The sequence below is a fragment of the Podarcis bocagei genome (assembly GCF_964188305.1).
Source record: "Podarcis bocagei genome assembly, chromosome: 14".
NCBI lineage: Eukaryota > Metazoa > Chordata > Lepidosauria > Squamata > Lacertidae > Podarcis > Podarcis bocagei.
In genome coordinates this window covers 51,617,843-51,643,687 of record NC_138139.1, presented here as the reverse complement: position 1 = coordinate 51,643,687, position 25,845 = coordinate 51,617,843, and the positions used below count along the sequence as shown (strand labels likewise).

The window sequence follows — 25,845 nt, the reverse complement described above, 5'->3', positions numbered from 1 at the left end:
GCCAGGCCCATCTCATGATTTTAGGAGCAGGCCCAGGAGACTCTTGCAAGCAGGCTGGGCCTTGGGTGCTTTGCCAAGGGTACCACCCTGCTCTCAGTTGGCACCAGCCCTGCTAAGGCAGTAACACCTTTCGGCACTGGGAATCCTTCATTCCCAAGACCTCTGCTGCTGCTGCGGCTGTGATTGCTGAGCCCCCGAGGAGCCAGGCCCACTATAAATCCAAATAAGAAATAACTAGATTTCTGCTGCCGACAGAACCAGCATTGAAAACGATAAAGCACGGCGCTTGGAAGCAATAACCTGTAAACTAATAAACTGACCAGACACTTTGATAGCGCAATCCTCCCACAAGCGGCGAGCCTTAATGGCCGCTCCGAAGCTCAAAGCTGATGCTTTGCTACAGGAGGAGAAAATATCTCCACTCCGCAAGGGGTCCCGGGGGCGTGCTCGGCTCGGCTCCACGCCGAAAACGCGGCCTGTATCGATCCCCACCAACGACCTCCGCCTTTCTCCAGAGCTCGTCCGGCTCCCGAAAAGCCACACTCGACTCCTAAAGTGCTTTTTCCTTTTACTGTGTTGTTTTTTCTTTCTGGGGGAGGGAAGGAAAATAAGTGGGGGGGGAGAGCATCTGTGCACTGAGGAGTGGGGGGAGAGAACCACATACACCTAAATAAATAACGAAGGAGATCTAAAAATGGTCGAGGCGGCAGGCAGTTCTTATTTGGGGCATCTTAACAGCAACACAGCCTTGCAAGCCCCCAAAAGGGCTTCATACATTTCTGGAGCACGGGACGTGTTTATACCTTACAACTCGAACCAAATGCTAATTCTTGATGGGATTGTAGCTCAGGGAAAAAGAATCTGCTTTGCATGCAGAAAGTTCTAGGTACAATCTCTGGACAAAAGGATCAGGTGAAAGGATTCAGCGGTTGTCATGGACAGTGCCGGATTTACGTACAGGGGTACCTCAGCTTACAGACGCTTCAGGTTACATACGCTTCAGGTTACAGACTCCGCTAACCCAGAAATAGTACCTCAGGTTAAGAACTTTGCTTCAGGATGAGAACAGAAATCGCACGACGGCAGCGGGAGGCCCCATTAGCTAAAGTGGTACCTCGGGTAAGAACAGTTTCATGTTAAGAACGGACCTCCAGAACGAATTAAGTTCTTCACCCAAGGTACCACTGTATAAGCTAAACAAGCTATAGCTTTGGGCCCCACTCTCTTGGGGGACCCAAAAAAAATTAAAGGAAAAAAATTGTATTTCACTATTAATGTAAAGCTAAAGGGACCCCTGACCATTAGGTCCAGTCGCAGACGACTCTGGGGTTGCGGTGTTCATCTCGCTTTATTGGCCGAGGGAGCCGGCGTACAGCTTCTGTGTCATGTGGCCAGTATGACTAAGCCGCTTCTGGCGAACCAGAGCAGCGCACGGAAATGCCGTTTACCTTCCCGCCGGAGTGGTACCTATTTATCTACTTGCACTTTGACGTGCTTTCGAACTGCTAGGTAGGCAGGAGCAGGGACCGAGCAACGGGAGTTCAACCCGTCGCGGGGATTCGAACCACCGACCTTCTGATCGGCAAGTCCTAGGCTCTGTGGTTTAACCCACAGCGCCACCCGCGTACTTGAGCCAAAATCACACCCCACATTTCAAAGCACTGTGGCACCAGAATAAACAGTCATGGCTTCTTCCCCCAGGAATCCTGGGAAGTGTCTCTTGTTAAGGGTGCTGAGAACTGTTAGGAGACCCCTATTTTTCTCACGGGAACTACAATTCCCAGAGCCTCCTGGAAAGAGGGATTGACCATTAAACCACCCTGAGAAATTTAGCTTCATGAGGGGAATAGAAGGTCCCTCCTAACTCTCAGCACCCTTAACAAACTACAGCTCCCAGAAGCCTTTGGGGGGGAGCCATGACTGTTTAAAGCAGTCCTGCAGTGTTTTGTATGTCTGGTGTGAGGAGGATTGTCACGAGCAAGCAGGACTCGAACCTCTGGCCTTTCCCTCCCTGCGAGAAGTGAGGTTACAGCGAACCAGGCAGAAGGCCTTCTCGGTGGTGGCACCCTCCCTGTGGAACGCCCTCCTGTCGGATGTCAAAGAGATAAAGAACTACGCAACTTTCAGAAGACATCTGAAAGCATCCCTATATAGGGAAGTGTTTAATGTTTGATGTTTTATTACGTTTTTGTGTATGCCAGAAGCTGCCCAGATTGTTTGGGGCAACCTTGTCAGATGGGCGAGGTACAAATAATAAAATTACGTAGTATCAGGGCCATCTTTAGCATATGCAAAGATCTGCCCAGCGCCCCCAAATTTAGTTAATTTCGTGTGCATGGCATTGTTGAGAATGGCAAGCGCCATCGTTGAGGCTGACAAGCACCACCGTTGTGAATGACAGGCGCCGCTTTGGTAAATGAGCCCACAAAGTTGAAAGTCCTTTAGTGAAACGGTAGGTATACATTTCAGTAATACCTAGGTATATATGTATTTTGTTTTTCTAGCTTGATCAAAATTATTTATTGTTTCATAACAGGTAGATAGTTAAGAGCTTAGGCAGCTTCAACGACGGGCACCTGACGCCCTCCAGAACTTGGCGCCCGGGTGCCCTGGAACCTTTGCACCCCTGGGTAAAGACGGCCCTGGTTAGAATTATTATTAATAATATTTCCCTCCCGGTTTGCCCTTTGCGTCAATGTTCTTCCGCCTGGGTTACAGGAGGCTCCCTGGGCCCTCTGCCACGTCCTGTGAAGTTTGAAGGTTAGCAGCGTCAAAAATGGAGTGGAACTCTATCTCGGCCGGAGAATAAATTATCCTCAAAGGCTGTTGCTGCTTTTGTTCTCTGTCGGTTTATTGACAGTCAGGCCCATTATCTATGCCAAGCAGGTAGATCTCTGTTGAGGGAAGCAGCAGAGGCTCCTGGCGGTGCAAAGGAAACACAGGACTTGCCACACCGTTCAGCAGGGAAGGCGATCCAAGTCTGCGATCCATCTTTCCCACCCGTTTAAGGAAGGAAATGTTATGAAGGCACCTTTCTGTGGGATTCTGCTGCCCTCTAGTGGCGGCAGAGCACAAGCTTCCTCCCCAGATTCGTCAAAGACTGGAGAGGCAGAACATCATTGTGGGGTATTTTTTATGTATTCAATGTTTTTTATATTGGAAATTTATGTTATGAAGCGCCCTGAGAGCCACAGGTATAGGGCCGTGTACAAATTTAATAAATGGGAAATAGAATAAAGCAGTGTCATAGTGCTTTAACTAGACACGGCTTTCCCCCCGCAGAAGCCTGGGAACTACAGTTTGTAGAGGGTGCTGAGAGCGCCTTATTGTGTTTTTAATATTCTGTTGGAAGCTGCCCAGAGTGGCTTGGGCAACCCAGTCAGATGGGTGACTAATAATAATAATAGTCAGGAAAGACCCCATTAACTGTTGTTGTTTAGTCATTTAGTCGTGTCCGCCTCTTCGTGACCCCATGGACCAGAGCACGCCAGGCACTCCTGTCTTCCACTGCCTCCCGCAGTTTGGTCAAACTTATGCTGGTAGCTTCGAGAACACTGTCCAACCATCTAGTCCTCTGTCGTCCCCTTCTCCTTGTGCCCTCCATCTTTCCCAACTTCAGGGTCTTTTCCAGGGAGTCTTCTCTTGGAGCCTCAGCTTCAGGATCTGTCCTTCCAGTGAGCACTCAGGGCTGATTTCCTTCAGAATGGAGAGGTTTGATCTTCTTGCAGTCCATGGGACTTTCAAGAGTCTCCTCCAGCACCATAATTCAAAAGCATCAATTCTTCAGCGATCAGCCTTCTTTATGGTCCAGCTCTCACTTCCATACATCACTAACATCACCATTAACTGTACAGAACTACAATTCCCAGAGTTCCCTGGGAAGGGGGATCCATTCATAGAATCATAGAGTTGAGGATCATCTAGTCCAGGGGTTGTCAACCTGGTCCCTACTGCTCACTAGTGGGCATTTCAGGATTGAAGGTGGGCGGTAGGGGGTTCTATGGCACATGTCACTGCAGCATTGGTGGGTGGCAAGGAAATTTTACCATCGAGAAAGATGCATTAGTGCGTGGTAGGCATAAAAAAGGTTGACTACCCCTGATCTAGTCCAAGCCCTTGCGATGCAGGAATATGCAGCTGTCCCATACGGGGATCAAACCTGCAACCTTGGCCAGGGCCGTCTTGTTGTTGTTTAGTCATTTAGTCGTGTCCGACTCTTCGTGACCCCCTGGACCAGAGCAGGCCAGGCACTCCTGTCTTCCACTGCCTCCCGCAGTTTGCTCAAACTCATGTTTCTAGCTTTGAGAACACTGTCCTACCATCTCGTCCTCTGTCGTCCCCTTCTTCTTGTGCCCTCCATCTTTCCCAGCATCAGGGTCTTTTCCAGGGAGTCTTCTCTTCTGATGAGGTGGCCAGAGTATTGGAGCCTCAGCTTCAGGATCTGTCCTTCCAGTGAGCACTCAGGGGGCCGTCTTAAGTCCCCGTATTTTTTTCACTCCATAAGACGCACCTAGTTTTTAGAGGAGGAAAACCCGGGGGGGGGGAATATTCTGAATCAAATGTTGTACTAAACTATTTAAAGCAGCAAAGTGGATGCCCCATGTCTACTTTGCTGCTTTAAAGCGAGCCGCGGAGAAGGGACGGACAAGAGCCATGGCTCCCCTGAAATTATTTGAATGCTACAAGAGAGTTTAAAATACAATAATTGTTGGTACTAAAGGGTTAAGAGGTAACAAGTCACTCTGATCACTGAGCAGCTGGAAGTCATTAAGCATCCAGGAATGTGAGTTAGTTTGTATAAATAGTCAGTTCACCCGTGTATTCTCTCTCTCCCCCCGTGTTTGCTAATATGAGTTAAGTTTAGAGTAAAGTTTTTCTTTATGCCAGAGATAAAAGCATGTGTGCTTTATCGCCAGGGTTTTTCTTTTGTAAATAAAGTTTTTTTCCTGAGTTCCAAAGTGCTTGCTCCAGGATTCTTCATTGAAAGGTACTGACGCTCCTGCCTTCTTCAACCGCTGCACGAAATTCTCTGCTGAGATAAGATTTATGGCGTTGGAAGCGCACTGGATGTTTACTTAACATTAAACTAATTAAAGTTTAATGGACAATAATTATTTTTCAAATATATTTTTGAAGACTTCCCATTTTGAGATAAATACTTGTTTTGGTTTATTGTTTATTTTTTTCAGACAAGCTATCTGCTGTAGTTCCGCATATTCAGCCAATTTTTGAATCCATTCTAGCCTTGAGGGAACTTTGTCACTCTTCCAGTTTGGTGCAATAAGAACTCAAAATCCAAATATTGTGATTATTCTGAATCTCCTGACTTCAGGGAAGTTTTTAATATGTGACATTTTAATGTATTTTTAATCTCTGTTGGAAGACGCCCCGAGTGGCTGGGGAGACCCAGCCAGATGGGCGGGATACAAATAAATTATTATTATTATTATTATTATTATTATTATTATTATTATTATTATTATTATTATTATTCCCCCTATCCTTTCCATGGGTCCTTTTGATTCTATTTTCAATTGCATATCAATACTTCTCCAATTTTTCACCTTCCTAAGTTATCTATAGATTCTGTTACATTACAAGTGTCTTTAAAATCCTGCTGGTTTCTAGACCTGTTTACAATGATTTTGTATATACATTATAAACATTTCCCGTTCTTTTTAAAATTTTCTTCTCTTCTCAATTCCTAAGCTTCCCAGTTAGTTTTGCTATTTCGGCTTGATTTGCCATCCTCTAATCCCCTTTTCAAGCCATCCACTTTGGTAGCTGTTATGTACTGAGTTGAATAGGATCCAAACTGCAGCAGTCTGATTGGTCCTAGAACAATAGGATCCAAACTGCAGCAGTCTGATTGGTCCTAGAACAATGCAGCAGTATGATTGGTCGGCAGGAGCCACCCAATCCAGCTCCAGATAGAAGTGAATCCACAACCTGATTGGCCTACAGGAGAATTCCGGAATTAGCCAATCATGTGCAGCCCATCGTGTAAATAATGTATATAAAGCAGATACTTTGAGGGGACTTTCATTCCCTTCTCACCACTATGAGCTGAATAAAGAGCATGAAATCCACTCTCGACTCTGAGTATATTTCAGTAGCCATCGCTGCCTCTTGTGGAAGTGAGTTCCAAAGTTTAACTCTGCGCTACGTGAAGAAGTCTTTATCGGTCCTGAATCTTCCGATGTTCAGCTTCCTAGGATGTCCTTGAGTTCTTCTCTCTCGCCATTTTCTCCAAGCCATGAAGTTTGGCAAACTTCTACCATGCCATGAGAGCCAGGCAGCAAGGCCAATGGTGATGGCAGATGGACTCCCAAAAACATCTGGATGACCATAGCTTCCCCACTCCATCAAGATGCAACCAATAGGCAAGAGGACATTGCAGGCTAGCTGCATTTGGCTCCTGCCTGTGAACTGTTTCTGTCCCAGCAGGTCATTGCAAGAACTACTATATAACCTCAAGAGCTTAGTACCGGTGTCGGCTTGTTTTCCTCCTCCCTCCCCCTCCATTTCTCCTTTGGTGCTGTACCTTTTATATCATAAGCCTGTGGGTAGGATTCTACTTCACTTCAGTCTTCTTAGGAAAACCTTTTTTTCTGATGAAGGGTGGGGTGAAAATGTTTAAATCCTTGATCTAAGTAAATTATTCTTGCTTATACTTAATAAGTAATAATTCCTGCTTATGGGGGGGTGTCTCTCCTTATTTCTCGTGTGTGTGTGTGTGTGTGTGTGTGTGTGTGTGACTGTCTTTCTTTATTGTATCTGGTCTTGTACTGCTTTCATTCATGTTTTCCAAAAGTCTGCAAACAGTTTTTCTCCCTTGAAACGCGGCCTATAAATACTGTAAAGACATTAATAAAGAAATGTATTTGCTCTTTATCCATAACTTTCAGGCGTGTGTGTATGTGGGGAGAAATAAAGACTATTAATCTATAGAAGAATTTTTAGAGGCAGAATTGTCTTCCTTTAAAATCAATGCGGTTTAAAATTACATCTGCTATGCTGGGTTGATTAATCGTTGAAATTAATCAATTTTAAAAAGCTATTTTCATGAACAAAAAAAGGTGTCCCTGATTAATTAGTCAGCAGATCTTTCTTTTTTAAAATAAAAACTCCCTCATGTTTATTTAGCACAACCAAAAAAAGGAAATACATAATATCAAGATGCAATAAAAATCCAATAAAAATTTAAGCAAAACATTATGCAGATCTAGTCGCAGCGCACGCCCCCCCTCCTCTAAGCAACTCCCTCCATCCACAGGAATGGCAGGTATGTTTGCATCATTTTGTATTTTTATGTTGTGTAACGCCCTGTTATTTCCGGCTGAAGAGCAGTATGCAAATCATCATCATCACATATACATCCCTGGAATCCCATATGGAAAGGCAAAGGTAAAGGGCCTCTAGTCCAGTCCAGTCAAAGGCGACTATGGGGTTGCGGCACTCATCTCGCTTTAAGGCTGAGGGAGCCGGCGTTTGTCCACAGACATCTTTCCAGGTCATGTGGCCAGCAGAACTAAACCGCTTCTGGCACAACGGGACACCGTGACGGAAACCAGAGCGCAAGGAAACACTGTTTACCTTCCCGCCACAGTGGTACCTATTTATCTACTTGCACTGGTGTGCTTTCGAACTGCTAGGTTGGCAGGAGCTGGGACCGAGCAACGGGAGCCCACCCCGTCGAGGGGATTCGAACCGCCGACCTTCTGATCAGCAAGCCCATGAGGCTCAGTGGTTTAGACCACAGCGCCACCTGCATCCCTATTCCCAGATGGAAAACTTGGCTGGCATGGTGAGAAAGAGGAGAATTAACCCCACAGGTGCTGCTGACACTTTTCTGCTCCAAATTGCCTTCTCCAGTCTTGCTCCCTTTCCTCTGCTCTTCCCCACTAGGTCCCGTTGGAAAAGATTGCAAAGTCCTTGGGGCAGGGACCTGATGCTCTTACATTTCGCAGAGTGCTGCATGCACTGATGCCTCCACATAAGCAGGAATTATTGCTTATTAAGTATAAGCAAAAATAATTTACTTTAATTTAGATCGAGGATTTAAACATTTTTACCCCACCCTTCATCAGAAAAAGGTTTTCCTAAGAAGACTGAAGTGAAGTAGAATCCTGCCCACAGGCTTATGATATAAAAGGCCAAACACCAAAGGAAAAATGGAGGGGGAGGGAGGAGGAAAACAAGCCGACTCCGGTAGTAAGCTCTTGAGGTTATATAGTAGTTCTTGCAATGACCTGCTGGGACAGAAACAGTTCACAGGCAGCAGACACATGGCGCTAGTCTGCAATGTCCTCCTGCCTATTGGTTGCATCTTGATGGAATGGATCCTGTTTAGGTGACAGCAGAGAGAGGTTTTAGATGCAGTTAAACCAGGGGTAGGCAACCTAAGGCTCGAGGGCAGGATGCGGCCCAATCGCCTTCTCAATTCGGCCCACGGACAGTCTGTGAATCAGCGTGTTTTTACATGAGTAGAATGCGTCCTTTTATTTAAAATGCATATCTGGGTTTCTCGTGGGGCATAGGAATTCGTTCATTTTTTTCCTCCAAAATATAGTCTGGCCCCCCACAAGGTCTGAGGGACGGTGGACCGGCCCCCGGCGGAAAAAGGTTGCTGACCCCTGAGCTAGACTCTCTGCAGAGCTAATGGAGGAGGCCTGGCCTGCTCCGCTTCTGATTTGCAGCCCTGTAGAATGGCAGCTTGTGGTTCTTAATATGCACCCCACGCAGTAGAGACTGGGGGTGGGAATTCCCCTTTGTGGTGCTGTGAATCTTCTTCCCACCTTTGCCACTTGGTCGGGCAAATTTTGCAAGGTGGGGGTTTTATGTGGGGGCGGGGGAAGGGTAATTTGCATCATTTTAAAAAATCAATTTGCCCAGAAGGTTTTGGTTCTGTTGGTGTTTGATTACCTTTTTTCTTTTTCTTATAGCTTTTTCCTATTTTAATCTGCGTTAAATAATTTTTAATGATCATAATCTGCAAACCGCCTGGAATCCCAGTCTGGGGCAAGGCCGGATTTAGGTTTGATGAGGCCCTAAGCTACTGAAGGTAGCTTTTTATGTCCAGCTGTCCTTTGTCAACAACAAATTGTTGCTGTTTTTTGTGTTGAATATGACGCGGGTGGCGCTGTGGGTTAAACCACAGAGCCTAGGACGTGCTGATCAGAAGGTCCGCGGTTTGAATCCCCGCAATGGAGTGATCTCCCGTTGCTCAGTCCCAGCTCCTGCCAACCTAGTAGTTCGAAAGCAGGTCAAAGTGCAAGTAGATAAATAGGTACTGCTCCAGTGGGAAGGTAACCAGCGTTTCCGTGCGCTGCTCTGGTTCACCATAAGCGGCTTAGTCATGCTGGCCACATGACCCGGAAGCTGTACGCCGGCTCCCTCGGCCAATGAAGCAAGATGAGCGCTGCAACCAGAATCGTCCGCGACTGGACCTAACGGTCAGGGGTCCCTTTACCTTTACGTGCTGTAATTTATGGACTTAATAGGTCCATACACACAACGCAAAACACTGTTGCTGTATGTAGGTTTTATTTTATTTTTATCTTATATTTTGGAAATGTATATCCAGGGTTTTTTCCCCCTTTAAATCCTTTTGGGACCCCCAAAAGAGTGGGGCCCTAAGCTATAGTTTGTTTAGCTTATTATAGTAAATCCGGCACTGACTCTGGGGGAAAGGCGAATGCAAATGAACCGAACACTAATGAGACGCCAGACCACGAGAAAAGCGAAGCGAAGCAAGCCCCGCTCCATGCGGCTTACACGCTGCGCGGATCGCAGAGGGCGTTTTGGACATGCTCAGAGGCCCCCTCGCCCTCCTCGGCTTCGGCTCCGCCCAGGAGGGGGAGGAGAAAGGCGATCCGAAGAGGAGGAGGAGGCGGCGCCGGAGAAAGAGCGAGGGAGGCGGGTTTCCGCTGCGTAAAGAGAAGCGCGGCCGGCGCGGCGGCGGGAGCGCAGCGGAGGCGGAGCGGACTCGGTCTCGTTTCCCTTCCCGGCTTCCCTCGCCTTCCCAGCCCGGGCTGCGCAGGAGAAGCCTCGGTCTGCGGCCCCGATCGCGGGGACGAGGCCGCGCGGCGCTCCCGGAGCCGAAGAGTCCACCGGCTGAGTCCCGGGGCGCGCTCGGCGGCCCCCTCGCCAGCTCTCCAGAGGCGCACGCGTTTGGCTAACCCCCGCCCCCCAAATCCTAGGTAGGTGCAACGGCAAGAGAGGAAATCTGCAAAACAGTCCGCGGGTTGGCGTTGCAAATGGCTAAAAATCCCAGGCCGTCATTGTATCATTCTGTAAATGTCTAGGAAGGCGCAACATCCTGGAGGAAAAGGGAAGAAGCAGCTCTCCAAAACAGCGCTCCGCCTCCCGACCCACCCGCTGCCTGAAAACTGCTAGGATTAACTCCGCAGATGCTAAAATTCTAAGTAGGCGGTAAAAAGAAAGAAGCAACTCCTTCCAGGTTGCCTTGCAAACTATAAAGGTGGTTGTGAGAAAGCTCTACTCCGGTGTAGCCAGCCCACAGGATCCGGCCTTCTTTCCCCCCCAGTCCCACGTGGAATCATTGCCCCGGCTAGAAGGTCCCAAGTCTGTTCTCTAGGGAAGGCTTTCCTCGGAGATAAGCTGAAAAAGCATTTCTCAGGGTTGTACAGGCCTACTGGACTTGCCTAATGAAATAGGTTTTTAGCAGGTGCTGAAAGGAGTTCAGAGAAGGCTGCGATGTCGTGCTCACTGCGATGTCGTGCTCATCAGCTGCACAGTGTCAATAGACTCTGCCAAAGTGTCTGTTGCTGCCATACAAAGATTGGTTTCTTGCAAATGCAGAACGGCGATTCTGTGGCACAGCGTAACAGTGCCAGGTCTGCAGTTCGAAGCTGTCAAGGGTGTAAACTGGCTCCAAGTCACTAAAGGCTTTCTATACTAATAGTCAGTGTTGGAAACTCAGATATATAATAACCTAGGCGCCAAATAGGTCCTTAAACCAGGGTTATAGTCGCCAAAACGGAATGCCTCGTTGCCATTTTTGAGCAAAATGGCTTGATAGTTGCATTTTTCAATATAACTTTTTGCTTCCGGAAATTCATTCTGATTGTGTAGATAAAATATCACTGATAGAATTCTAGAGGATGTGTTGCTAGTGTGTGAAAATAGTCAAGATCCAAGGATCCCCAGGTTTGCACCTCCAGATGGTGACAATGTAATTATTATTATTATTTATTTATTTATTTATTTATTTATTTATTTATACCCCGCCCATCTGGCTACGTTTCCCCAGCCACTCTGGGCGGCTTCCAACAGACTATTAAAAACACAATAAAACATCAAACATTAAAAACTTCCCTAAACAGGACTGCCTTCAGATGTCTTCTAAATGTCAGATAGTTGTCTTTCCTTGACATCTGACAGGAGGGCGTTCCACAGGGCGGGTGCCACTACCGAGAAGGCCCTCTGCCTGGTTCCCTGTAAGCTCACTTCTCGCAGGGAGGGAACCGCCAGAAGGCCCTCAGGCTAAACGATGGGGACGGAGACGCTCTTTCAGGTCTACTGGGCCGAGGCCATTTAGGGCTTTCAAGGTCAGCACCAACACTCTGAATGTCAGGCACCATCCAGGCACCTGGGCATCTTTGCTTGGTCGCAGGTGGCTGATAGCCAGGTGCAAAAATGCGCCTGGCTAATTTTGAATGCTGCTAATAGTAGCCCCTTGAACCTGGCCCGGTAGCAAGTCAGCAACCAGTGGTGTTCTCTGAGCAGAGGTGTTTTAAGCTCAGGGAGTCTCACTCCTGCCAGCAATCTTGCTTCAACATTTTGCACTATCTGCAGCTTCTGGGCCGAGCTCAAGGGAAGCCCCACGTCAGGTGTGCAGCCGGCTGTTTGTTCCCTGCTGGTTGTGATGTCCGAGCAAAATAACGTTCCCTTGTGGGTTTTGTTTTTGCCAGTTGAAAGCTATCGCCATGGCCACAAGATCCATTGTGGACTCCAAGCAGGCAGAGGAGGAGGTGCAGGGCATCCCGACCGAGGTGGTGTGCACAGCCTTCGCCAACACCATCCTGGTGGTGGTGACCCAGTATGGGAAGATGGGGACCCTCGTCTCGGTGGAGCCGAACGTGGTGGCTGACGGCATCAGCAGCCCTTTGCTCACCACAAAAGTCCTGCTTGGCAAAGACGAGGTTTGTTCATTCTTTCTTCTGCAGTTCATTTCAGAAAAGTACACGGTCCCTGCCTGCAGGCTTATCAGCCCAAGTAGACACGACACAAAAGGAAAAAAGATTGGGGAGGGAAGAGGAAAAGTGGAGACTTGTTCATTCTTTCTTCTGTAATTCTGTTCAGAAAAGTACACGGTCCCTGCCTGCAGGCTTATCAGCCCAAATAGACACGACACAAAAGGAAAAAAGATTGGGGAGGGAAGAGGAAAACCGGAGGTTTGTTCATTCTTTCTTCCATAATTCTGTTCAGAACAGCACACAGTCCCTGCCTGCAGGCTTATCAGACCAAATAGACACGACACAAAAGGAAAAAAGATTGGGGAAGGAAGAGGAAAACCAGAGCCAAATTCTTGCATACTGTTTAAACCGGCTGTGATGCATTTTCATGACCAGATGGAGATGTCTGGATACCAGTTTAGCAGCTGACATCTCCGCCGGGCAGCCTGGCGTGGCTGCGATGTCGTGCCCATCAGCTGGTCTGTGGGGCAGCACGGCGCCAACAGACACAACTCTTTTGGTGCCCTTCAAATCAGCTGGCTCGCACAGCACCCACAGAGGCAAGTCTCTTGCTGCTGCGCTGCCCCGCAGACCATTTGCTTTGTAATCTTGTAAGGGAAAAAAGTGCCTAGGCATATCGCTGTGGGGACCGTAACCTCGATTTAAAGTGTCTGTGGTGATCACACAGGATCCCCGGACGTTTAACGGTTTGTTGATCGCTGTGCCACCACTGCGCTCGCTTCCCCCCTGCCACCAACCAGTTACTCTCTGGTAAAACACTGAGTCCAGTCAGTTGTTAAAAGTGAACAAAAAAATAAAATAAGTTTATTTTACAAACAGTAACAAGTTTACGGTTTCTCTGATAATATTCCTGCCAGTATCTTAACTTCAGTTTCTTTACCGGCCTATACCTTCCTAATACCTTCTGACTGATTATCTCAGTGTTTCCCAACCACTGTTCCGCGGCACACTAGTGTGCCGCGAGATGTTGCCTGGTGTGCCGCGAGATGTTGCCTGGAGGGAGGCGGGCGAGTCGGGCGGCGAGAGGCGGGGCGGCAGCGGCGAGGAGAGGCCGCCCAGCGCGGGGCTCTCGCCGTCTGCCTGCCTGGCTGCCTGCGAGCTCGGCGGGCAGCGCCTCCGTCCGCAGCGCCCGCCTCGCGGCTCTCATTCCCTGCCCCTGCCAAAGCTCACCCAGCCAAGCCGCGCTCTCCTTCCTGCCTCGCTTTGCTGCCTCCTCCCCCCCACCCCCAAAGCTTGGAGGTTCCCCGGCAAGGGGGAGGGAAAAAAATTGAAACTTACACTTTCGTGCGTCCCTCCCGGCGTGACGCTGCGCGCTGACGTCACGGGGCTGTAATGGTGGTGTGCCTCGAGATTTTTTTAATCAAACAAGTGTGCCTTTGCCCAAAAAAGGTTGGGAAACACTGGATTATCTCAACTGTTTGACCGATGCCTCTTAACAAATTCTCTCGCTCTCTCACACCAGACTAGCCCAACCCACAGACTTATCTTCTCTGTCTCTTCAGACTGTCTTATCAACAACTCTAACTAACTAAAAAACCCTCTGTGCTTAAACCTTATGCACAGTTAACTCTGCCCCCTGGGTTCCCATCGGTTAGACATTTTACAATTAGTTAACCCTTTCCCTATGAACCCAGTATGATGTCACACACATAGGATGGCAAATGCCACAGTGTCATTTGACTCCTAGAATTTACCATATTTTTCGCTCCATAAGACGCACTTTTTTCCCTCTTAAAATCTAAGGGGAAATGTCTGTGCGTCTTATGGAGCGAATGTGTGGTCCCTGGGCAGCCCCGGCCTGCTCTTTGGGGCTGGCGGTGAGGGAAAGCCGGGCTTCCCCCACCGCCAGCCCCACAAGCTCGGGGAGCAGCAGGAAGGCTGCTCCCCGACCTGCTTTGTCCCTTCCGCACCTTCCACAGCTCTGTCCCTTCCCCACCTCCCACAAAAGCCAGGGATAGCCGCGCTCCATTTAAAGAGCGCACGGCTCTTGCGGGAGGTGGGGGAAGGGAGAGAGCGAGTCCCTTCCCCCACCTCCCACAAAAGCCCCCAAGAGCCGCGCTCCCTTCAAAGAGCTGCGCGGAGTGTGTGTGTGGCTCTTGGGGGCTTTTCCTCGAGGAGGGAGAAAGCCAGCCTGTCAGTGACGAGCTGCCCTTCTCCCTCCTCGGGGAAAAGCCCCCAAGAGCCACACACACGCTCCTTGCAGCTCGTGAAAGGGAACGCTGAGCAGAGCCTGGGATGCATACAGACTCTGCTCGGCGCTCCCTTTAAAGAATATTTTTTTTCTTGAATCCCCCCCCCCCCAAAAAAAAGTAGGTGCGCCTTATGGTCAGGTGCACCTTATGGAGCGAAAAATACGGTATATCTCAGTATCTAACATGGGTTGATTTCCAGCCCCTCGTCCACATCTGTGCCAAACATCTGGCGACGTCGGTCTCTCAGGAAGCTGGGAACAAGCCGGTTCTCCTGGCGTTGGCCTTGAAGGACAAGAGCGTCGAAGGGATACGGATCCTGAAAGAGGTGATTGGCCGATGCCGGGTGTGGTGAGATCCGACCTGCAGCGTGGAAGACTTCGACTCGGCAGGACTGTTTAGGCTTTCCTCACTTGAGGTATTTACCTCTTTTCGATGGGCCCTGCCTTGGACGTCCCTTTCCTTCAGAGACAATAGTTGTTGTTGTTTTAAAAAATCCAGTATAGCAGACCAAATAAGCAGGACACGAACACTGCAAAAGGTTTGCATTCGACACAGCCATCTTGCGTTCCTGATCTGCGATGAGCGCGTCGGTTGCAGCGCAATAAATTACCTCCACGAAGATCCGTTTCGAAGCTCGTCTGTTCTTGCTGGGCCTGTATGAGAGATTTGTGAGAAAGAAGTCGAAACGGCTTTTATTAATTGTTATTTGCAAAATGTGTATACCGCCTTCCGCCCGAAGATCGCAGGGCGGTTCACAACATAAAAAAATACAATATGGGGAAACACAAAATAAATAATAAAACAGACCAATAACCTCCATCCCACAAACTCTCTTCCCCCTTAGCTGCCAAAATAGATTGTCCTCTCAAGAAGTCTTTCAGCTCACTTTTTAGGGGGCTATATATGTAAATGGATATGTATATAGTTTTTCAAATTACAGTTTTACAATCGCATATCCAACATACAACAAAAACAAGATTCCAAAGAATATCCTGTACTTCCTTTTTGTGGGTCCTATTATTAATCATGTCCTCTTGCATCTTTTATAATAATCCAGATCTTTTACATCTCCTTTATATCCAAAATTCACCGTTAAACTACAAGTGTTCTTCCGATCCTACTAACAGTTTTAACTGTTTACAGTGGTTTTTAAGATAATTTTTTTTAAAATTCCCATTCTTTCTTGAAATTTTGGTCTTCCTGATTTTTTATTCTTCCGGTCATTTTTGCCATTTCAGCATAATCAATCAACTTAATCTGCCATTCTTCTCTGGTTGGGACTTTATCTTCTAATAATTTTTTAATATAAAATTTTATAATTTTTTAGCTGAGAGCCAGATGGGCACTTAAGGCCACAATCCTAAATACACTTAACTGAGAGTAGATTTCCAATGAGTTCAGAAGTATTTGCTTATGAGTCAGTGTGCCTAAGATTGCAATTCCAACCCACCCAGTCAAAATGGATGTTTTTGAAAATACTTACAAACAGCTGGATTGTACCCATCTAATTTTTAATTTTATTCCTTATCAAATACGTGAGTTGCATTTTTGCCACAGCAACTTGAAGCAAAAGACAAACACGTTTTTTAAAAGTTTTTTTTAAGTTGGTATCAAATTCCAGTTATATATTGGGCAGAAAATGGTTTGTAATGTGAAAGGGTGCTGAAGAACTTGGACCGCATCCAGACATTTTTTGAAGCTTTATGATATCACTTTAAACAGTCATGGCTTCCCTCAAAGAAGGCTGGGAGTTGTAGTCTGTTCAGGGTGCTGAGAGGTGTTAAGATATTCCCTTATTCCCCTCCCAGAGCTACAATTGCCAACATAGTTTAACCATGAATCACTCTTCCCAGGGAACTCTGGGAATGGTCAGTGGGGGGAATAGGGGTCTTCTAGTAACTCCCTTAACAAAGTGCAACCTCTGTCAGTCAACATTCTGTGGCCTTGGATTGTTTTGGAGTTCTCGCCCTTAAGGGTTTTTTTTGTGCTCCTGCAAACTCTGGATTTTCTCCCTTTTTTTGCATGAGTGGTGATGATTTGGGGACATAAGGAATGGCGCTCACACTCCAGACATTGGAAATAGAGGGAATAATACAGTGGTACCTTGGTTCTCAAACTTAATCCTTTCTGGAAGTCCGTTCCAAAACCAAAGCGTTCCAAAACCAAGGCGTGCTTTCCCATAGAAAGTAATGCAAAATGGATTAATCCATTCCAGACTTTTAAAAACAACCCCCAAAACAGCAATTTAACATGAATTTTACTATCTAACGAGACCATTGAGCCATAAAATGAAAGGAATAAACAATGTACTGCAGTCACACAATCAATCAATCAATCAATCAGTAGCTGAACTGGGTTCCACACAGTCACAAAAACAAAACAAAAAAGCCACAAAAATGCAAAATAAATAGCAAAGACAGACAGACCTCAGCGTAACACTCAAATCAGAAGCGTGACACTCAAAACACAGCATGTTCGTCTTCCGAAAAAAGTTTGCAAACTGGAACGCTTACTTCCGGGTTTGCAGTGTTTGGGTTCCAAATTGTTTGAGTACCAAGGCGTCTGAGAACCAAGGTACCACTGTACTTCGTTCTGTTATTGTTAAGACGAAGACACCGTTCTCTTACAAGATACTTGGCCAACAGTTACTGTGTTTGATGCTTATTATTATAGTGCAAAGAAACTTATCAGATTGATATCCCTGTTATCTTGGTGTGGGGGCTTAGTAGCATTTTCCAAATAACCAAGCTTTCCTGAATGTTCAGAGCTCCTGTTTCTCCACCGGGTTGATGGATTTGCTGCGGATCTGCTGCCCTCTTGTATTGACTCCCGCAGCGATCGCTATCTGCTGCTTTCTCTGGAGTGGCTGAAAACGCTCATAAAGCAGCCCATAAAAACTCCCCGCCCTCCTAAATTTTATTTTTATTTTTGTAATATAAATTTTTATTACGCCAAGTCAATAATAGCATTATTACCTCTGTTGCATTTGTCAAACAGCCAGCTTAACGACAAGCATTAAAATCTATAGAGGTGATGGATGGTATTGATGCAGTGTTTAATCTCCCGACACCTCCAGTAAGTGATTGTTTTGAGTTCATGGAGGCAGACAATGTTTCCTGTTAATTTCATGGTATTGGGGGGGAAATGCAAATCTAATATCTGGCATTTCCTCACATGTTGTCTTCTCTCTCTAAAATGAATAAGGCCACAATCCAGTACACACCGTCCCATTAAACACAGCATCGCTTTATTTCAGAGTAGACCTGTATACAGTGGTCCCTTGGTTCTCAAACTTAATCCTTTCTGGAAGTCTGTTCCAAAACCAAAGCGTTCCAAAACCAAGGCACGCTTTCCCATAGAAAGTAATGCAAAATGCATTGATCCATTCCAGACTTTGAAAAACAACCCCTAAAACAGCAATTTAACATGAGTTTTACTATGAACGAGACCATGGATCCATAAAATGAAAGCAATAAACAATGTACTGCAGTCACACAGTCAATCAACAAATTAGTAGCTGAACTGGGTTCCACACACAGACCTCAGCGTGGCACTCAAAACAGAGCATGTTCGGCTTCTGAAAAAAGTTTGCAAACCGGAACACTTCTGGGTTTGCAGTGTTTGGGTTCCAAGTTGTTTGAGTACCAAGGCATTTTGAAAACCAAAGTCGGCGTACGACTGTGTAGGATTGTGCTGCCTAGTCCCCAGTTCTTCCAGACACATCCCAGAATAATGCCTCTGTTTAGGGCTTTAAATACTAATGTGAGCATCTTGAAATGGGCCTGGAAGTGAACCGGCAACCTATGCAACTGTTTTGAAACATGGGGTATATGAAATCTGGAAGGAAATTCCAGCTAGCAATTTGGCCGCTGCATTTTGGACCAGTTGAAGTTTCCAAGCTGTCTTCAAGGGCAGCCCCACGTAGAGCACATTGCAGTAATCCAGCCTGGAAGCTGCCATGGAGCATGGAATACAGTGGCCAAATCATCTCTGTCCAAAACAGCCAGAAACAGGTATTGCAGTGATAACACTGGATCCAGGAGTAACCCCAAAACACCAGCCTGCTCCTTCCAAGAGAGACCAACCTTACCAGTTGCATCTTGCTCCCAGTTAAGTACACAGAGAGTAGCGGCCGGACAGCACAATCCTGATTGTGGCTACTTAGAAGTGAGTCATCCTGAATTCAGTGGAGTTTACTCCCAGGTAGGAGGAGTTTGGATTGCAGCCTTAATGATTACTGTGGGAAACAAAAATTTTGTTGCATTGACGCCTGCAGTTGTTCTAACCTAATTTTGACGTGCTGATTTCATATATGAAGTTGGTTTTGTTCTATAAGCTCTAGTTTTTTTGCAATTCATGTTTTTCACTTTTCACCATAATCTTTGTTTTTCACAATACAAGAATTCAATATTTTATTAAACGCATAGCCAAAGTAGTACAATACAGTGGTGCCCCGCAAGACGAATGCCTCGCAAGACGGAAAACTCACTAGACGAAAGAGTTTTCCATTTTGGAGGTGCTTCGCAAAACAAATTTCCTATGGGCTTGCTTCGCAAGACGACAATGTCTTGCGAGTTCCTGCTGGTTTTTTTTCCTCCCCCCCCCCCTTTTTCTAAGCCGCTAAGCCGCTTATCAGCTGATCCGATCAGCAGATAAGCCACTAATAGCGCTAATCCGCTAATCCGTCAATGGGCTTGCTTCGCAAGACGAAAAAACCGCTAGACGAAGAGAATCACAGAACGGATTCTTTTCGTCTTGCGAGGCACCACTGTATAAGTATAAATGTAAGTGACTTATATAGCATTGAACATGACATGTGTATCTATGTACAGTTGGAGGTATGCAAAAAATGTATTCCCTTGGGATACACCGTATTAAAGGTAAAGGGACCCCTGACCATTAGGTCCAGTTGTGACCGACTTTGGGGTTGCGGCGGTCATCTCGCTTTATTGGACGAGGGAGCCGGCGTACAGCTTCCGGGTCATGTGGCCAGCATGACTAAGCCACTTCTGGCGAACCAGAGCAGCGCACGGAAACGCTGTTTACCTTCCCGCCGGAGTGGTACCTATTTATCTACTTGCACTTTGACGTGCTTTCAAACTGCTAGGTTGGCAGGAGCAGGGACTGAGCAACGGGAGATCACCCTGTGGCGGGGATTCGAACCACTGACCTTCTGATCAGCAAGTCCTAGGCTCTGTGGTTTAACCCACAGCGCCACCCGCGTCCTTCCTATACACAGTATACTGGGGAACAATTTTTTTTTTCCATTTTCTGTTGCATGAGATTTCCCCCCGGTGTTATGTTCAGGTGGCTCTCCATCCCAGAAACTGGGCGTGGACTTCTACCCCGTCTCCCCTGCAGCGTGCAATTGCGCCTCACCCGAAGATTAAATCTTGCAACTCGCTTGGAAGACGGAGACGCCATAATCACTGTTGTCACTCTGCCTTCGGAGGCTGCCGAGGGACCCGAAATCTGGCAGCCTCTTTTGGGCAGCTGATGCGTCCAGATGCAGTCAATTAAACGGGTGTTTTATGGCGCCTCTGCAAGTTACAAATTGGACAAGCGATTGCCAGGAAGGAATTATGTGGCACCTAAGCGTCCATCACCGCGCCGTAGCAGTGCCGTAATTCAGGCCAAGACGTGTGCGAGGCATAGAAAAGCAGGCCCATCGATCTGACGGTCTCTGCAAAGCAATCTGTCACCTCGCTGGTTCTCTGGAAGTGGTGGCTTTGGGATGCGTTCCGAATGCCGGGAGAACCGTTGAGGTTATGCAGTGATCATGACCGACAGGTGAAGTGGGAGCCTGCTCTGCATCTTGACACAAACGTAAGGGGACCCTGCTGGATCAGGCCCCTGGCCTATCTAGTCCAGCATGCTGTTCACACGCAAGCAGGATCTGACCACAAGATCAACACACTTCTGGGGCTTCCAGCAACGTGTTCAGAAACATTACAACCTCCAAGTCTGGGGGCAAGGCAAAGCCATCATGGCTGAGGGGTGTTGACTCCTCTATGAATTTGTATAATAATAATAATAATAATAATAATAATAATAATAATAATAATAATAATTATTATTATTATTATTATTATTATTATTTATAGCTACTAGCTGAAGGAGCGTCTCCACCCCCATAGTTCTGCCCGGACGCTGAGGTCCAGCGCCGAGGGCCTTTTGGTGGTTCCCTCACTGCGATAAGCCAAGTTACAGGGAACCAGGCAGAGGGCCTTTTCGGTAGTGGCGCCCGCCCTGTGGAACGCCCTCCCAACAGATGTCAAAGCAATAAAGAACTACCTGACATTCAGAAGACATCTGAAGGCAGCCCTGTTCAGGGAAGTTTTTAACGCGTGACATTTTAGTGTATTTTGGTCTCTGTGGAAGCCGCCCAGAGTGGCTGGGGAAACCCAGCCAGATGGGCGGGGTACAAATAATAAATTATTATTATTATTATTATTATTATAGCTCCTGTGCTTGGGTCCTGCTTGCAGGATTCTCACAGGCATCCGGCTGACCACTGCGAAAACAGGATGCTGATCCCTGGGACAGCTCAGTCGGTAGAGTACGAGACTCTGAATCTCATGGGTTCGAGTCCTGCATTGGGCAAAAGATTACTCTCATGGTCCCTTCCATCTCTCTGATTCTGTGACTAGATGGATCATTGGCCTGATCTAAAAGGCTCTCATATTCTTCATACAGTGGAACCTCGGTTTTTGAACGTCTCAGCTGCCGAATGTTTCGGAAGCCGAACACCGAAAACCCAGAAGTGAATGTTTCCGTTTTCGAACGTGCCTTGGAAGTCGAACGGCTTCTATGTTTTTTTCTATTTTCACCATTCACTTTGCCGACAACCCTCTGATTTTCGAACATTTCGGAAGTCGAACCGACTTCCAGAGCGGATTACATTTGAAAACCGAGGTTCCACTAATCATTACTTCAGAAATCACCGGAGAGGATTTTGAGGAGAAATTTGGGGATCAAATCTGTTGAACAAGGGAAATAGCAAAGTTACACTCAGTAGGCTGTAAGTTCTTTTGCTTTGGAAGCTGTCTCGCACTCCAGAGCAAAGCTGTCTCCCTTCAGTGCTGTCCAGTAACAAAAATGTCCCAGTAGCAATGAAATCCGTTTAAATTTCACTGGGACATCAGTTCAGATGTCCCCACGATTAAGCACTTCCCAAACTCAAACAATGAGGACTAGGATCCTTGCTTTTGGCAATGATTTGGATTCTTTGACATTCAAATACGATGCAGAGATGCAACCCACTTGGATGATGTTTTTATTAGACACCAAGTGCCAGGAGGTAGGTCTACAATAACGCCTTTCCCAAGAAGAGTATCTTGAGAAGGCAGGGTGGAGGGGGTGGGACTGGAACAGCAAGTCTGGCTTCCTGTGAAACATCAAACCAGGAGAAAGGAAGAGGGGAAGGAGCAAGGTGTAATCAGCAACAGAAAACTGAAGGCAGGAGGAAATACAGTAAATGGCAGTCAGCAGGTTTCTTTCTCTGCTGCCAGTCAGTGCTGGTAATTACTGAGCAAGATGTAATAATGGTCTGACTTGGTACAAAACAGCTCCCTTTGTTCCTAAACTGTTTGCCCTCTCACACAGCCCTGGAACTGGCTGGGCAGGGATGGGGTTGGGGAGCTGATTTGTGGTAGGCTCAGAATGGACAGAATAAAGCACTACTTTACATATATATATGGCATTTACATACACTTCTTTACATATATATATATATATATATATATATATGACATTTCCAAAATTAAAGCTGTGTCCTCTTCAAACTTATCTCACAGGAAAGCTACTGCAAACAAACACAGTTCAAAGAACTTATTGTCCTGTTATTCACTCACTGAACAAGCCCACTCTTTCTCCTGTAGAAATTATTCTGAATTGCAGTATCTGTAAATCCAAGGTTTTTCAGTGGTTAAAAAGAATTAATACTATATTTTTAAACTACATTTAAAACACATGGCTTTCTCCCAAGGAATCCTGGGAACTGTAGTTCCACACGGAATTACAATTCCCAACATCCTTAGCAGTTCCCAGGAGTGGGGGGGGGGGTAAGTCATATGCTTTCAATGTGCATTGGATGAGCTTTAAATGTACCATGTGGAGCGGCCCCTCGTCAGCTCACAGCTCCAACCAGACCCCTTTTGCACAACATTGTTCTCAAAGATCAGCTGTGTGCCTTGCCACCTTAGTCAGCCAGTAGGCTATACAGTGGTACCTCAGGTTAAGTACTTAATTCGTTCCGGAGGTCCGTACTTAACCTGAAACTGTTCTTAGACACCACTTTAGCTAATGGGGCCTCCCGCTGCTGCCGCGCCGCCGGAGCACAATTTCTGTTCTCATCCTGAAGCAAAGTTCTTAACCTGAAGCACTATTTCTGGGTTAGCAGAGTCTGTAACCTGAAGCGTATGTAACCTGAGGGACCACTGTCCTAGCAAGAGTGTTGCCTTAAAACTTGATAGACCAGGGTTCAAATCCCCACTTGGCCATTAAGCTCCCTGGCTGACCTTCGGCCCATCACAGCCTACCTCTCAGGGTTGTTGTGCGAGGATAAAACGGTGGAGTTATGTGTGCCACTTTGATCAACTTGGAGGCATGGGAAAAAGAAAAAGAAAACAACAAATAAGCAACCATTGTCTCCTTCTTCCTTCGCCCCGGACTTGACTCATCCAGGAAATGTGGAGAGAATCGCCATCCCCGTCTTGGCCGGGCTCTCTATTCCGTGCGCACCTGCGCCAGGTGCGGCTGGGAAGGGAAGCAGGCGGCGCCGCGGAAGGAGCGCCCAGGTGCCGGGCGACGTTTGGGGGCCATCTCCAGGGAGACGCGCAAACAGCAAAGGCCGGCGAGGCTGGGACTGAGCAGGAGGGAGGAGGAGGAGGAGAAGGAGGAGTCTCTGGGGAAAGGAAGCCAGGTGGAGGTACTGCCGAGGGAGGGCTCTCCGGGGCCGGATGGGACGAGAAGAGGAAGCAGCCGCGCTGGGAAAGCGCCGCGCTTCCTGGAGCTGCGCCTCCGCCCGTGCGCTCCTGTTGCGCGCCGGACGCAGGTGAGTAAGGGGGCGCGCGGCCGGGAGGAGGAGGAGGAAGAGACCTTCCTGGCCCGGGGGGGGGAGGTGGGGCGAGAGCGGCCCTAGAGAGAGAGAGATCTCGGCCGGTCTGGGCAAAAAAAGCAGCAGGCAGGTCCCCAAACGAGGCTGCCCCTCTTTAGCCCAAACTTCGAAACGCGCCGCGCTCCTTGGAGACGTTTGGGAAGTTCCATGGGAAACGGGAAGTTTTCTTTTGATTGTTGACGTTTCTGTAGCGGATCCAGCTGGGGGCGGTGGTTTACTTTTGGGGATTCAGTTACAGCCCACCTGTTTCTCCAAGCGGCGTCCATGGTTCTCCTCATTTAATCCTCACAACAACCCTGTGAGGTAGACCGGGTGTCTGCGGCAGGTCCGACGGTCACCCACTGAGCTCACGGCCAAGTGTGTGTATTTGAACCCGGGGCTTCCAGGCCCCAGTAGTCGGGGACACTAATTAGTAAAACCACCGTGGTTCTCATGTTATTCCTCGTCCTCTCCCTCTCTTTCTGACAACCAGCAGTGTGTAAAACCAGTCTCCCCATCTGCATGGATTTCTATGCCACATGACCTCTCTTAAGTCTCCCCAGCCCTGCTTTCTACTCAGACTGGCTTTCCGATCTAATTTCTCATAGCCTATAGATCTCAGTGGAGGCTGGCCCATTCAGACGAAGGGGGCATCACCCCACCAGCCTCAACTTGCCACCTCTGTCTCCTTGTTTACAACCAGTTCAGGGAGTCGCACAAGCTGTCAAACGCCTCCTCCTCCATCTCAACGTTGCCCTTACAGAGGAGGAGGATGGGGATAAAATTAGAATTACTTGGCTCTCTAGTGCCACCTACTGCTGGGCAGCCTTGCCTCCCCCACCCCAGGCCTATGGGGCGCCGGCTGTCACTGGTCCCATCTTTTCCACAAGCAACTAGCTTTATAAGGATTCAGCCATAGAAAGTTTGTTTGTGTTGACGTGTGAGCTTTCAATCCTATAAACGCTTGGTGTTTCTAGAGTTCTTGGAGAACTTTGGGAGTGTGGCTTTTGTTTTTAGAACAGAAATGGTATACCAACAGCACTACTTTTATTTTATTTTTTAAATGCAACACACAACAGAACTTGAGTATCAAAAGGTGAAATAATTTCTTTATATATAAAGTTGCTGTAGCATTTGTTCTGGATGTTAAATACATTGTTTACCTTTGTTATTAAGTTGGTTGGGTTTGCCTGCAAGGAAAAAGCGGGGCATATACAGTGGTACCTCGGGTTAAGTACTTAATTCGTTCCAGAGGTCTATTCTTAACCTGAAACTGTTCTTAACCTGAAGCACCACTTTAGCTAATGGGGCCTCCTGCTGCTGCCACGCCACTGGAGCACGATTTCTGTTCTTATCCTGAAGCAAAGTTCTTAACCCGAGGTACTATTTCTGGGTTAGCGGAGTCTGTAACCTGAAGTGTCTGTAACCTGAGGTACCACTGTATTTGTTTTAAAAAAACACAGCAGTGCAAAACTCTTGTTTTGAGAGCTATGTTAGACACCATAAGAGTATAAAGAACATATGAAGAACCTGCTGGGTCCGGCCAATGGCCCACTTGGTCCAGTATCCTGTTCTCACAGTGGCTAACCAGGTGCCCCTGTAGGAAACCCACAAGCAGGACTCGAACCCAAGACCCCTCTTCCCTCCTGTGGCTTCCAGCAACTGGTATTCAGAAGCTTTGCTGCCTCTGACTGTGGAGACAGGGCAGAGCCATCATGACTAGCAGCCACTGAGAGCCTTATCCTCCATGAATCTGTCTGCTCCTCTTTTAAAGTCATCCATCTTGGCAGCCATCACTGTCTCCTGAGGAAGTGAGTTCCATAGTTTATGCAGTACATGAGGAAGTAAACCACCTGAGTTTAAAAACCAAAGTCTGACACTTGAAGCCCAATCTGACTCAGAAGTAAATCCTCTCCCCCCCGCCCCCGGCAGCTCTCTGAGGCTTACTCGTAGGTAAATGTAGTCCTAAATTATGAAGTCCGCCCTCGGTCATGTTAAATTGAATTCCAGCATTCTGTATGAAGAAATATTTTAGGTTCTGCAGGCAGCTTCCATTTGGGAGGAAGCAATGGCCGTCTTGTATAAAGCTGTGCGAACATAAGGGTTTAAGCACGGAAAGAGGTAATTAATTTATGCTAAATGATATTTAGGTCCCAGTCCTGATATCTTTCACTGAAGAAAGAAGGGCAGCTCATTAAACACCCTTTAATATGCTAGCCATCTGCTTGTAGTTGATTAATTCACAGATTGAACATGAAGAATATGTTATCTTGATGCAGGTGCCACTTTGAGGCTCTCTAATAAAATTAAGGGTTTTTGGAATAAAATTAAGCAG

General features: G+C 47.2%; 2 protein-coding genes across 2 annotated transcripts in view; both read left to right on the top strand.

Moving 5' to 3' along the window:
- Positions 1–9,946: 9,946 nt before the first annotated feature.
- On the top strand, positions 9,947–15,032 carry PSMG3 (proteasome assembly chaperone 3). The gene is made up of 3 exons (XM_081169803.1): positions 9,947–10,202; positions 11,937–12,167; positions 14,613–15,032. The coding sequence occupies exons 2-3, from the start codon at positions 11,952–11,954 to the stop codon at positions 14,763–14,765; spliced, it is 369 nt and encodes a 122-aa protein (XP_081025929.1). The 5' UTR covers positions 9,947–10,202; positions 11,937–11,951; the 3' UTR covers positions 14,766–15,032.
- Positions 15,033–23,371: 8,339 nt separating this feature from the next.
- TMEM184A (transmembrane protein 184A) overlaps positions 23,372–25,845 on the top strand; it is a 41,810-nt gene continuing 39,336 nt past the window's right edge. The window contains exon 1 of the mRNA XM_081169632.1: positions 23,372–23,468. The gene's annotated coding sequence lies outside the window, so the exon portion shown is untranslated. The remainder of the gene's footprint in view (positions 23,469–25,845) is intronic.

Bases quoted from the DNA above. Each gene is read 5' to 3' on its own strand.
- PSMG3 (XM_081169803.1), top strand. From the start codon at position 11,952: ATGGCCACAAGATCCATTGTGGACTCCAAGCAGGCAGAGGAGGAGGTG. The intron at 12,168-14,612 runs GTTTGTTCATTC...GTTGATTTCCAG, and splicing joins TCCTGCTTGGCAAAGACGAG to CCCCTCGTCCACATCTGTGC.